The sequence below is a fragment of the Choloepus didactylus genome, chromosome 20 (assembly GCF_015220235.1).
Source record: "Choloepus didactylus isolate mChoDid1 chromosome 20, mChoDid1.pri, whole genome shotgun sequence".
NCBI classification, from domain to species: domain Eukaryota; kingdom Metazoa; phylum Chordata; class Mammalia; order Pilosa; family Megalonychidae; genus Choloepus; species Choloepus didactylus.
The window spans coordinates 28,417,529-28,431,466 of NC_051326.1; the positions used below are offsets into that span (position 1 = coordinate 28,417,529).

Genomic DNA, 13,938 nt, shown 5'->3' on the forward strand with positions numbered 1-13,938 from the left:
TCCTATGCTCTGGGTTTCCCAGGACGGTCTCAGTTTATACCTTCTGACCTAGTATAATTAAGTGGCCCTTTTCACCCTCAAAATGTTTCCCAGTTTGAATGACAGAGTATATGGTCAGTGTAGCTCTACATGATGCTGTCTAAGAGGTAGAATCTACACACTGCTAATAGGATCTGAGAGTAGAAAAAGAGGGGTCAGGACTGACTCTAAGAGTGCCAAGTGATTGGCTGAAAATGGAGGTAAAATACAGAAAAAAAAATGTCATAAAAGGAGCTGCAGACTGGAAGGACAGATTATGCATTTAGTTTTAGATCAGAAAGATGGAGCTGAATTGAGTCGAACCCCTCATTCCACAGATAAAGAAACTGGGGCAAGAGATCTTAAATAAGTTGCCCCATGCCCCCAACCAGAGTCAGGACTAGAGCCCGGGCCTCCTGCCTAAACCCCCTCCCCCCAATTTGGGGCTCTTGCCTCTCTACTTCACTGAATTTTGGAGTCAGGCAGAACATTCTGGAGGAGTTGCCTGGTAGGTGCGTGAAAATGGCTCAGCAGAGAGGTCAGGAGTTAAAACAAAGATGGAGTTGGTAACTGGGATTTGGAAATGGAAGAGATTACTGCAGGGAAGAGAGGAAAAGAGTTCCGAGCACAGGATGTGGCAAGTGCCAACACTTTGTGGCTGAAGAGAGGAAGAAGAGGTAGAGGAGGAGGTGGCAGGTGCTGTCAGAAGGGCAGGAAGACAGCGGAAGTGAGGGAGGAATTCCGGAGGAGGCAGAGGTCAAGAGGCTCCCTCTGTGAGAGGCAGGCTGATTTGGCATTTAGGTCATTAGTGACCTTTACCAGACCTCCTTTAGAAAATGCAGGGGATTAGAAACCACCATGCAAAGTTTTAAGGAATGCATGTGTTGGGAGGAAGGGGAGACAGCAACCGTAGATTATTCTTTTGAGGACTTCAAGATGGAGGAGGGAAATAGGGCAATAGCTACTTAAGGGAAACCGCAGGGAAGGGGGCTTTTGTTAGGATATGGAGACACCCAAGTATATTTGTGGAAAAAGTTTCAGAAGTAAGCTGTTGTGGTGGGTGACTAACAGATGACTCAAAGAGGTAGTGGGCCGGAGGGCCCTGGTCAGGGCAGTGAGGGCAGGCACTGTCTCCTTCAAGCAAGCTGGGGGCAGGAAAAGGAAAGCAGTGCAGAGATGGTGGCCCCTGATGTGGAGAGGGAGGAAGGCTGGAGTCGTTGGGTGTTGTCAGTGAAAGTGCAGGGTGCAGCTGCTGAGGATGCCACAGGAGTCCCCAGGGGTAAGGGGCCTCCTCACAGCAGTGGGGGCCCAGCCGACATCACATGGGAGGACTATGAGTGGACTCGGTCAAGTCTGAGGAAGTGTGAGCATGGGCAGGCTCTTGGATGGTGGAGCACGTCAAAACTTGTCTCTAAACCTGCTGATTAACCCCCAACTCTGATCCTGGCCTGTCACCACCCTCTGTAAAAGGAAGCCTGGTGACATCCAAAAAAGAATGCCCTTCTTTGTTCTTTCAACCTGACAGCTTTCTCCAACCTCTTCATTCTTTTGACTTCAAATTCCTGAGATGAGGCTAGCTTTTTGTCTCCATTTCTTCTTCTGTCTTCTGGGGACACTCACCCCTAGGGATCAATCATAGATAGGGCTTTCAGAAACACAACAAGGGATTCTAGGGATTACAGGGTCAGGTATGTCTAGCCCTCCCAACATATAAACTTGATTTACAATTGAGCAGGAGTTGGATGAGTGCACACTGTAATAAACAGAGACAGAAAGCACACCCCACACCCGGGCCCACCCCACATGGCACTCTAGGAGACATGAAACCAGCTGCATGGCTAAGGCCTGCTGTCTGGCCAATGGCAGGAGTGCTGGGGGGCCCTGATGCAGATGAATCATTGGTTAAATTGTGGGTAGGGGGTTGCTCTATCTCTGTGCTTGCATGGTGGGTGGGCAGAGGGATGTCAGGGCTAGAGAAATTATTCCGAAAAAAGAATTTTCGGAAAAGCCTGGACCTCTTCCTTCTGTACCCGTGACTTTTTGTTCTCTTTCCTCCCAGTACCACCAAAGTAGATAACTTCACCACAAGCTTTTGCCTTCTTTATTTCACTCCATTCTCACACCACCCTGTGGTCAGTTCCTGTGCCTGTGACCTGCAGAGGAGGAAGCACGCTGGCTGGAGCCACACAGCTAGTAAGTTGTGGCACCAGAGCTTCAACAGAGCCCCTGACTCCAAAGCAAGTGCCCTTCCCCTTGCACCCTCAATAGCTTCCTCTTTTTAACAGAGCTTGGCTCCTGGTTAGGCCAGGGCAGTGTGGTGATATCTTCAGAGCTTCAACGTTCAGGAACTTTATGTAAGCCTCTGGTAGAACCAGCAAGTCATTCTAGGTCTCCTGGCCTGCCCAGCAGGAGATCCTAGTAGCAGCCACTCCTCTGCTCCCGAGTGAAGGAGCTCTTGCCTTTGTGAGAGAGAGCTGCTCCCTCCCTGTTGTCAGTGTGGCTGCAGACAGGGTTATGGGGCCTGTGAGATGTCACCCCTGGTTGAGGACAAGGGCTGGCTGCCATGTTTCCTGGCATCCAGGAGAGATTTCCTTTATTATCAACCATTTTTGCTACTATATCCAGTACTGTTGGAAGGGGTGGTAGAGCAGGCTCCAGGCTAATTTTCAGAGCCATACTGCTAAACTGGCTTTTCAAGAGGGTAACTACCTCTGTCATGTCCACAGAGGTGACGAATCAGGTCACCTGCTGAGGCCTTAGGGTCAGGACCAAGAGACTGCCCCATCACTGCTGACATCTCCATGCCTCTCCACACCCATGAAGCTGGTGACCCAACAGTGCAACAGGGAAGCCACTGCCCACACTAGCTGCCCCTAACTCAAGTGTCTATGAGCTTCCTAGGCGGCAGAAAACATCTAAGCAGCAGGAAAACGGTCTCCAACTCACTTCCTCCTTCTGTCTCCCTAGTTCATGTAATTAGCAGAATATAACTCACCTGAAGCTGCAAGGGAGACTTTTTTTTTTACTTTTTTTTTTCCTGGGGGGGGTGTTTTATTAACATTTTTTTTTTTCAGGCATTTGGGACCTTTCCTGGGAGGTATGCATGATAGAACTCTGTTAGAACCATGTTAAGAGCTTGGGTTACGTAGGTAAGATACTAAATAGTGCCATGTTAAAACAAGGTCTTGGCTATTCTGTGAGATCTTGGTCCCTCAGACATCCAAGGAAGCAAGCTAGTGTGCCAACCACAAGTCAAATTCTGGTGGAAACTGCGAGTGTTTGGACAATTCATCATTGTGACGTGTTTCACGTTTTTAAAATATGTTTTTAAAATATTTTTTTAAAATTTTTTAATGTTTTAAAATTGTAAGGCACTGCCTTACAAAAAGGGGTTTAAGATGGATGCTGAGTGTCAAATTACCATGTCTACAATATATGGGGAAAAAAAATACTGTGTACTTATAATATTCCAAAGACATTTTCTGATAGTTCTGACTTAACATTTATTTAATGAAATTAGAGAGCATCTTACATCCCCGAAGATGATGAGCATTGTTCACATTTGCCAAGAATCCTCTTATCCACAAGATGATGTCCTTCCACCAGTTCCACCACTGCAAAGTTCAGAGGGTTTCTTGCTCATTAGGAGATACATATTAGGATGCATGTGTGATGTGTGCGTGTATGTGAGTCCATATACATATATACACGCACATAATACATATATAATCTTGTAAAAATACCCCAGGAATCTTTCTACTTTTTAAATTTTAGAAGTGATATGAGCATTGTTTAAAGTCTGAAAACTAGAGTAAAAGTGTTTTACTACTAATCCTACACATTAACCATTTTATTCATTTCAGGTGCATATTTTATGTATTTTGAATGTAACGCTTGTAGAAGTTTACTCTGCTTTTTTGCCTAACATTCTGTCCCATCTTATTGCACCAAAAATGGGTGCATATTTCACTAAGTACATGTATCACAATTTAGGTTTCCAGTTATTCACTGCTATAAATAATGCTTTGAAGAAGAGCTTTGCACATATTCAAGCTTTTATGCCACTTTCCCAGTACTAGTTAAAAAGTACACACTTTTAAATGAGTATCAAAGGCTTTTTTTTTTTTTTTTTAAATCATCATTTTATTGAGATATATTCACATACCACGCAGTCATACAAAACAAATTGTACTTTCGATTGTTTACAGTACCATTACATAGTTGTACATTCATCACCTAAATCAATCCCTGACACCTTCATTAGCACACACACAAAAATAACAAGAATAATAATTAGAGTGAAAAAGAGCAATTGAAGTAAAAAAGAACACTGGGTACCTTTGTCTGTCTGTTTCCCTCCCCTACTTTTCTACACATCCATCCATAAACTAGACAAAGTGGTGTTTGGTCCTTATGGCTTTCCCAATCCCATTGTCACCCCTCATAAGCTACATTTTTATACAACTGTCTTCGAGATTCATGGGTTCTGGGTTGTAGTTTGATAGTTTCAGGTATCCACCACCAGCTACCCCAATTCTTTAGAACCTAAAAAGGGTTGTCTAAAGTGTGCATAAGAGTGCCCACCAGAGTGACCTCTCGGCTCCTTTTGGAATCTCTCTGCCACTGAAGCTTATTTCATTTCCTTTCACATCCCCCTTTTGGTCAAGAAGATGTTCTCCGTCCCACGGTGCCAGGTCTACATTCCTCCCTGGGAGTCATATTCCACGTTGCCAGGGAGATTCACTTCCCTGGGTGTCTGATCCCACGTAGGGGGGAGGGCAGTGATTTCACCTTTCAAGTTGGCTTAGCCAGAGAGACAGGGCCACATCTGAGCAACAAAGAGGCATTCAGGAGGAGACTCTTAGGCACAAATACAGGGAGGCCTAGCCTCTCCTTTGCAGCAACCGTCTTCCCAAGGGTAAAACTTATGGTAGAGGGCTCAACCCATCAAACCACCAGTCCCCTATGTCTGAGTATCAAAGGCTTTTGATCAGTTTCTTAAAAATCAACTTTTACAACAGCAGGGAATGTTTTCCTCCAGCAATCGGAGAACACAGCACTTGTCTCCTGATAAGAGGCACCTACCACTTCTTCAGCACTCACCTTGGGAACTACCACTGGCAGCCATCCCCAACGAGGAACTGGAGCCCCGGCCTGGAAGCGTCTATTGACAATGCTCCCATCACTGTGTCTCATATCCCGAAGACCTGAACCTTGGGACCAGAGTGGGGGCAAAGAGCAGGAGCAGCGTCTGCATGTTTCACCCACCCTTTCATATCTCAAGTCCCAGCTCTCCGGAGCCGAAGCCTTCTCTGGATGAGGCAGGGAAGTTCTGGTGTGGTCTGGAAGCTGATCCCACAGAGCCAAGCCTTAAGCCCTGGAACACACACATTTATGTGGGGCAGATCCCATTCTTTCAGGGAGACTTACACCTTCATCTTAAGAAGACAGGTCACTCCTCTACTTTTTGCTTCCTCTTTCCTCCCTTAAATGGAGCAAGGCAGTATTACTTAAGTTAAAAGAAAGCAGTCTGGGTTACACTTTAAGAAGCCAGGTTGGTATGATTTCAAGCAATATTTTACTCTCAACTCCTTTGTTCTTGCTTTGAGCCCAGGCCTCTAAAAATCATCCAAGCATGTCAAACCCAAAGAAAATTCATGGAGGTGACTTCACAGAAGGGCTCCATTCTGGCTTTACTTCCTGTCTTGGTCCATCCAGGGTAGGGTGAATTTAACCTCTTTGTGGGATCAAGAGGAGTTACAAATTTAAGCCCTCTGTGTTTTCAGTGAGAGAAACATATTTAAAATAAATGGGTGTCCTCCACTACAAAGCAGCCCAGAACAGGGCCTTGAGTCTTAACCTTGCACCCTCCACGGTATATGCCCTCATGCTGCCCAAAAGAAGGCGCTCAAATGATATCATGCAGTGGGTCCTCAATTCTAGAACTCCACTCCACCCGCCCCGCACCCCAACGACCCTAACCGCGCCATAACTGACATCACAGCCGCTTCCCACCCTTCAGGCCTTAGGAATGCCAAAGCTTGTTGAGCAATACTGTTTGCAAAACCACTGGCTCGGGGGGCGGATTTCCCCTGGGCCGCTTTTCTTGATTTCCCTCCAGCTCTGGGCACGTCCCCCCATGGGGCCTGGCTGACTCTCCCCAATTATGGCCACCCTGCCCCTTGCGGGCCAGCACCACCCTCGAGGTAGTTCAACTTCCCGGGACACCCCAACGTCTCCTCTCGCCCCCATCCGGTTGCTTGGAAATTTGCACTGGACAGCTGACGTCACACAGGGAGGTGGGACCCCGCTGTCCCGTACACCAATGGCGCGGCCGCGGCTGGCCTCTTCTTTTCCAGTGATTGGTGTCTCCGGCCCCTCTGCTCCACCCCACCCCGCCATGGCGTCAGGCGCCGCAGCACCGGGGAGGTGGTTCCCACTTTAAGAAGTGAAGTTTTTACCCCCCTCCCCCTCCCTGCTCACCTCTTGCAGCCTCCCGTTCCCCGCGGAGCTGGCGGATGGAGCTACGCTGCAGCGGCGTAGGGAGCCAGGCGGTGGGGCGGGGGATGGATGGGGACACTCGAGATGGCGGCGGCGGCAGCAAGGACGCCGGCTCGGAGGACTATGAGAACCTGCCGACCAGCGCCTCCGTATCCACCCACATGACAGCCGGAGCGATGGCCGGGATCCTGGAGCACTCGGTCATGTACCCGGTAGACTCTGTGAAGGTGAGGCGGGGGGAGGTTTGGGAGAGACCGGCGCAAGCGACAGCAAGCGAAAACGCGCGCACGTTTGCAGCCCGCGCAACACCAGGCTGGGGCAACGCGGTGAGAGCACGCTTTCCACGGGGCGGTGCGGGGCGTGGAGCGCGGCGGGCCGCGGGCGCTCGGCTCCTTCCCCGCCCGGCGGGAGGGGCAGGAGGGGCGGGGCGGGGGTCTCTCCGGGCGCCGGCGCGTGCGGTTGGGGCGCCGCTCCGCGCCTTCCGCTGCGCGTTCGGGAGACCCGGGCGCCTCGCGACCCCGCGGGGTTGCAGCAGCCGGCGCTCCAACAACCCCGCTCTCTCCGCTCTCCCGGCTTCTGCTGGTGGTGGCCGCTGCGGTCAGAGAGGAAGATGGGCGAGCGCCGCTTGCCTCGGTCTTCGCGGTGGGGATCCCCAGGGAGGGGATCGGTGCAGCTTTGTACAGTTTCACCACTCCTGCTTCCGCGGTCCGCGGGTTTTGGGGTCCGGGGTCATCGCGACTCCCGTGGGCGCGTTCCATGCCCGAGCTGTTGCGAGAGGCGGCCGCAGGCCTGCGTGGGGTGCCTGAGGCTGCCTACACGTGCGGCGCTCGCGGAAGGGAAGCGGTAACCGCACTCGCGCGGAGAAACTTGGCCCCAGACCGGCCGCGGCGCCTTTCGGCCCTCGTGGTTTGCTTCTGCTCGCGGGTGTTATACGGGGGAGAGGAGTGGGGTGGGGAGGGCAGGGGTTCTCTCGGCTCTTGGCAGCGCTCTTGGGGGTACAGGTTAAGCTACGCTCTGTGTGTGTTCGCTTTTTCTCAGGGTTTCCGCGCCTCATCGGAGTTCGGGCAGCAGAGCAGCTGTGAGACTCGCAGTGACAGTCATTCGCCTTCTCATTTTGCTTGCGGGGAGGCGACAGGGAGGGCGAGCTCTCAATTTGCCTGAGAAAACCTTTCGGGACACTCCCCCAGGTAGTTTTAAATACTCTTCTGTGAGGAGGCAGCCTCCGCAGGCGAATGTTACCTGTTAGACAGAGCTTGCCTGTGTCAGCCTGTTCGGAGACTGAATGGCCAGGGGATAGAGTAGTGCAGGAAGTCATGCTGGAATTGACTGTTGCACGTTGCACTTTCATAGTCATAGCTCAGCTACTTCACGCAGGGACCCTGGGGACTAGATGAAGAAACAGGCACAGAGAGGCGGGCTGATGAACTTGCCCAGGCTCCTACTTCTCTATCGTCAGACACCAGCTCAAGTGTGCTGTGGGGAAGTTGGGGGGCTTCTCTAGGTGACAGTTATCTTGCAAGTCAGGGCTCACAGTGCCTCCCCCACTAGCAGCTGTATCTCATTGCTGATGCTGGCGGTAAGTGGGCAGGCAGGAAGGCTGGAATATCTAACTCAGAGGGTTTTCCCTGACCTGGGCAGCCCTCCCAGAGCTGGCAGTTGATGGCTGGACAGTGAGAAAACGAATGACCATTCCTAGTAAGGCGAGGCCTGAGTCTTTCATTCTGCTGCTGTGCTTGAGCCATTACCCTTTCTATCCCTCCAGTGTCCCAGCAGGGAATTGAAGGAATTGTCCTTGCCTGCTGCGGTTACCAAGGGGATGGACGAGATCTTGTCTTTTAGGTTTTTAAAGCTCCTGCAGGAAAGACCTTGAACAGATGCCAGGTGGCATTTGTATAGGAAAGAATCCCTCAAATGTAATACAGGTCCCCATATTTGAAGCTGTTGTCTCAAGTGTGGTGGGACAGAGTCTGGGGAAAGCTGGGATCAGGGAGATATTTCAGCAGGCTCCAGACCCTGCTCATGTGGAGCTGAAAGCTGCATCAAGGAACTTGACTCCCTCTGAAACCCTTGGCCTCTTTGCCATGAGTTTGGTTCAGAGCATCATTTTAGCTTATTTTTAGGATTAAAAATCATCAGTCCTGCCTTTTGAGTTCCCTTTGGTACTCTAAAGAGGCGTTTGTCTCACATGTTTAAATTGTGTGATCTGTGTTTAGTTTCCTCCTGCCCTGTAGACATTGGTAAGTTGTGATTCAGGCATCACCTCTGTACTTAGTATTACTTTCTTTACCAGTTTTCAGCTCTGGACAGGCTGACAGGGTGTGTGTGGCAGAAGGAGCTGGTCTGGCTGTCCTAAACAAGTCACTTAGAGACTTTTTGGGGCTGGGCTTGTAAATTGAAGGCTTTGGTTAGCTAATCTGTAAGGTCTTCTGGGTTCTGGGATTCTAATCCTGCCCCAAAGACGGGCCGTTAGGGGTTCTTCTGTTCTTAAGCATGCATATTTGGTTTTAAAGCACCTCTTCTTTTTCTGTACAACTTTCTTGGAAGGGTATCTAGGGTTATTTTCATTTTTCAGCTGAGGCAGAAGGCACAGTGAGAGTTAAGCGGTGTGACCCTGGGCTGCAGGCAGGCTGCAGCAGAGTGCCAAGGTCTGCCCATATCAGCAGAGTTGTCTGTGCCCAGCATGAGATACTGGGGACACATTCATGCCTCAGTCATGGAAATACTTCACTTTGGAAGCCCCCAGCTGGGTTCCTCTTCCTCTTAAATATTTTGGATGATGGAGACTGTGAGTAATTGACTCAGGGAGCCTGGATTTGATTTCAGGCTCTGCCCCTGTCTGCCTTAGGTACTTTTCTGTCTCTTTGTTTTGCCACTCCTAAAACTGAGCTGCACAACAGTACAGTATTTCTCAACATGTTAACTGTCTCTCCACTTTTTTTTTTTTGAGGTAGACATTCTTTTTATATGCACCCGAGGAATGCCAGGGTTGGTTTGGACATGGGCAGCTGATAGTGGATTTCCGCACAGGTCTTCATTATCTGGCGTTGGGGTCTTTGGACTGGCCCAAGTTGTGAGGTGGGGAGGGGGCAGCTGCATCCCTCCCCCCTTTTTAATAAAGAAGTCATGAGTTGACAGAAGAATGTGTAAAATAAGGGTCCCGTGTTCCCTTTTGATTAACAAAAAACACCCATTGTCCTTTTAATGTTATTTGATGTTTCAAAATAATTCTTACCACTGAAACCAAATCAATGTAGTTGCATCTTGAAAAAACAAATTACTTGGCTTTTGAAAGGTACACATTTTGGACTTTGATCTTGCAAGTGAGAGTGTTGAATCTGCTGCTTTTTTCAGTTTTCTCTCCTAGGTAGCAGGAGCCCTGTACCAGTCACTTTCAGCACAGCCTGACGAGCTGTCTGGTTTTGCGGTCAAAAGTGCAGAAAAACAGCCTTAAAAATGCTTAAAATTATATTCAATACACTGTTTTCATGGGGTCCCTTCCCTCATGTGACATTTAGTGATGTCTGTTTCTCAAACTGTGAATCACGACCTGTTATTGGGATTGGCATTTTAAAAAGACAATCGGTGAGAGTACAAAATTTGAGCTTGCGTGACCTGTGGTAAGGAGAGGTGTTATTTCTGTAAACTCTTGTTTAGGGTTTATGCATGTGTGTAATCCCTGGGTTGCAGTGTAAAATATACTTCTTAACCTGGGATTGTGGTCAAAAAGGTAGGTAAAACGCTGACTCATGTCTTGCAAGCTCAAGCAGTCAACAGCCTGTGATTAGTAAGTGGTTATTTGGAAGACCTTTGGCAACTATTCTGCCCCATCTTGTGTCTTCCTCTCTCACTGACTTCATTCCACCAGGGTGGGATATGAGTGCTCACTGATCTCTATAGCCCCAGGCTCCTGGGACCTTTGGCTGCTGGTTTTCTCATGTCAGTTCTGTGCTCCGCAGCGGGTACCAAGGGAGAGAGCATAGGGTCTCTGCAGAGCTTTCACTAAATGGTAGCAGTTACTTGCTCCCTTCCAGCTGGGGCTTGCCACACATTTTCCATGAGCCTTTTCCTGGTACTCCAAAGTGACGCAGTGGTCGCCTGGACCAACACTTGGGGTGGTTGTGAGAGCCCCTGGTCCGGGAGTGTTGGAGAGTGTGGGGAGAATGCCAGGTGGGTGGAGGAGGAAATTCCAACCAGATTAGGCACGCTGCTTGTGGACCAGGCTGAGTTCTGCCGTGGTCGAAGCGGGGGCAAAAGGAAACAGGAAAGATTTGAAGTGGGGGAACTTCCGCTGACCCTTCCACAGCCCTTTCTTTTGCTTTGCTTGTCCGGGAAACCCAGTCTTTTAACTCTCCTAGGATCAACCCTCCTTCCCTTCCAGGGTTCAGAAGGAATGAGAGAACTGTAGAGCTGAGAGCCAAGCATTCTGTCTCGGGGTTGGTGGGTGCTAAGCAAGTTGGAATCCTCGAGTTGACCTTACGGGCTTCCGTAGCCCTGCTGAGCTCGGAGCAGCACGCGGCAGGGCAGGTGGCCAGGGCGGCTCAGCAGTCCTGAACTCGGGAGTTTTCTCCTCCGGGTCTCAGCGATGTGGACTCGTAGGAAGGGTGCTCAGGGAAGTGAAGGCAGCTGCCAGGGTCCCCTCCCACCCACTTCACTGCTTTCTAAAGTCCTTCAGCATTAGGAACAAAGTACAGTAGATGCCATTCAGCTTCAAAAAGGCGTGAAATTCCAAATTGATCTAGTTCCTGGAACAAAATTATAATGATTTTTTGGTCCCTTGTCTTCTCTTCAAATCCTTCCCCTCCCTTCTTTTTTTGTCCTTCTTCAAAGGAAGGTGTGTGTGTGTGTGTGTGTGTGTGTGTGTGTGTGCGCACGCGCGTGTGTTTCAAGTAGACTGAGGGAGGCATGGAGTCCAAAAAGGGAGATTTGGACATGAAACTCCCTGTTTCATGAACTTCCGGGCTGTGTGCTGATACCCATAACTGTGATCCCAAATTCAGCATCTGGTCCCCCAAGTATTCACTCTCCTACCCACCACCGCCTCCCCTGCCCTGGAGTTGGAGAGGGGTGGGCTGGGGCAGACGGTGGATGGGCTGGGGCAGACAGTGGAGTGCAGGCCCAAGGACCATAGCGAGTAGTGAAAGCAGCCACGGGTCGTAGGAAGAGGCATTGGGGTTGAATTGGCTGCAATGCTTGTCCCACCAAGGGCTGTGTGTGTGTGTGTGTGTGTGTGTGTGTGTGTGTGTGTGTGTGTTTGGGGGGTTTTGGTGATGTGTGTCACATCGAAGGGAGAGCATTGCTTAGTGGGGGTGTGCTTCCCATCACCTTTTCCTGCTTCCCATTTGGGCACATTTTAGCCACCTAGGGCCATCTCATCCATGAGGGCTTTTGTCCCACCTGCTGGGTGGCACAGTGACCAAGCTCAGGGCTTTAGTCTCAATTTCCCTTTTTTTACAGACTTGGGTTCTTGACCCCTCTTTCTTTCTTTTCCCTGACCCCTTGGACGAACTGCCTTGCTAGCGCTGATGCCTTTGGCAGTCTCTCTTGCACCCCGGAATGCCCTTGCTCTTTTCTCTTCTCCTCTAATGCTCAGCTTTTCCTTCTCTAGAGTTTTTGTTTGTTTGTTTTTAAACTTGTGGCCCCATCAGTGCTGGCCCCAGACAGGTTTCTACAGTCACGGTGTCTGCTGTACCACTTAAGATGGTGTCAGGTGAGCTCTGCCTTCCCCAGAGCCTGCCCTGCCCCTTCCTGCCTCCACCTTGTGTGTCCAAAGCTAACATTTTTCATAGGAGGGATATGTCTAATCACTTTTTCTTTGTTTATCAGTAAACTTTCCCTACAGCTCCTACTGAACTGGGATTTTTTACCTTCAGAGAAATACCTTGGAGAGATTTGCATTCCTGTCTTTGACTTACTGGCTGGACACTTTTGGTCAGGGCAGTTAACTCTTCTGGGTTTTTATTTCTTTATTTGTAAAATGGGGTTGGTTTTCTTGCTTTCTTTCTCCCGATCCAACTTTCCATTGCTTCGTACTTTGCATATTTTTCCATCGGCAAAGTTCCCTGCATTCACCTCTTCACTGTTCCTTGTACCACCCTGTCCTGATTGAAATCCTGGTCTTCTGCTGGGGACATCGCTTCCCGGAAGCCTCTCGAGTAAAGGTGATTCCCATCAGATCAAACCCAAGCGCTTTGGGAGTGGAGCGCGGGGCTGCCTGTCTCTTACCACCACTCATCCACTCTCTTATGAACCACTCCTTCCCCTCCAAGGCTCCCGTCATCCGCTTGTACCAGCCTCAGTCCCTCTTTTATCTCTGTCACCCACACTCCTCAAACTCCACTCTGACTTATGCCGAGAGGCAGGACGCATGGTGTTTGGAGCCTGGGCTCTCGAGCCAGACTGCAGGGCCTGGGCCCCAGTTCCCATTAGGGTGTGATCTTGGGCAAGTCTCTTGACCTCTCAGTGCCCTGTGGGGAAAAAATGGAGGGGGGGGGGAATGGTACTGATCTCACCGAGTGGTTGTGAGGATTAAGTCCTTCAAGTGCTTAGTCCTATGCCAGATCCAGAGGAGTGTCCCCAGAGCCAGCTCGCACCACCACCATCATCGTTGTTGCCATTGTGGTCACTTTCCTGCCCTCACTGAGGACACTGGCACCTGCTCACAGACTGCTGCTCCACCACATATCTTGTCATTATCTGAGAACGCCCTCATATCAGTCATTACCCAGCTGACATCCAAATCTCCGTTATCCGCACCCCTCGGGTCAATGGCCTTTACCCACACTGGGCCTTGTCATAACCCAGAACCTTTCCACCACTACATCTTAAATTCAGAAACCTTGCAGGCCGGCCACAGCTTCCTCACTGTCACGTTCTGCTGGCTCCCGGTCCTTCAGCCTTTTCTGTCTTCATCTGTCCTGGACCCTGTGGTCCCTCACGTTTCACTACTCGCAGTTCCTCAGTTTCTCTGCCTTTGGTTCTTCCAACACCAGCCTTTCCAAACCCTGATCCTGGGTAATCCATCTGTCCATTCGACAGCTGGGCCTTTCTGGAGAAAATCACGTGTCTATTTAATGGACACCCCTGGGGTTCACGCCCTCTGGCCTAAGGATGGCCCTGTTTCCTTGGTTGCTTTCTTCCATTCTCCACAGCAGCCACTTCAGCCCATCGTCTTCCTCCTCAGACCTCCCTCCACAGCTTTTCTTCAGTCTTAGCCTGGCATCTTGCTATCTAGTTCATAGTGAAGCTAGGATCCCCATCGAACTCCATCTTCCTGTTGCTGTCCCCCCAAAACCCATATGCTGTCACCCCTCCTTCCCTCCTGTCATAGGTAAGAGATGCCTTTTGTTCCTCTAAGATGACTCACCCGCTGAGGGCTCTGGTGATGGTGAAGGACCACCCAGACATACCTGGATTTGAATC

At 50.0% G+C, this 13,938-nt stretch overlaps 1 protein-coding gene and 1 long non-coding RNA gene across 3 annotated transcripts in view; one reads left to right on the forward strand and one right to left on the reverse strand.

Moving 5' to 3' along the window:
• Positions 1-3,160: 3,160 nt before the first annotated feature.
• Positions 3,161-7,233, reverse strand: LOC119516289. Its single transcript, XR_005213269.1, has 3 exons — positions 6,502-7,233; positions 5,287-5,395; positions 3,161-3,632 (listed from the first exon to the last, which is right to left on the reverse strand). It is a non-coding gene; the product is annotated as an uncharacterized LOC119516289 (long non-coding RNA).
• Positions 6,418-13,938, forward strand: part of SLC25A37 (solute carrier family 25 member 37) — a 45,121-nt gene continuing 37,600 nt past the window's right edge. The window contains exon 1 of one of the 2 annotated variants that reach the window (XM_037812542.1): positions 6,418-6,746. In XM_037812542.1, coding sequence (XP_037668470.1) covers positions 6,537-6,746 — 210 coding nt within the window. In that variant the 5' untranslated portion in view covers positions 6,418-6,536. Of the gene's footprint in view, positions 6,747-7,554; positions 7,707-13,938 lie in introns of those variants that run through there. The other variant, XM_037812544.1, reaches the window with a different exon arrangement.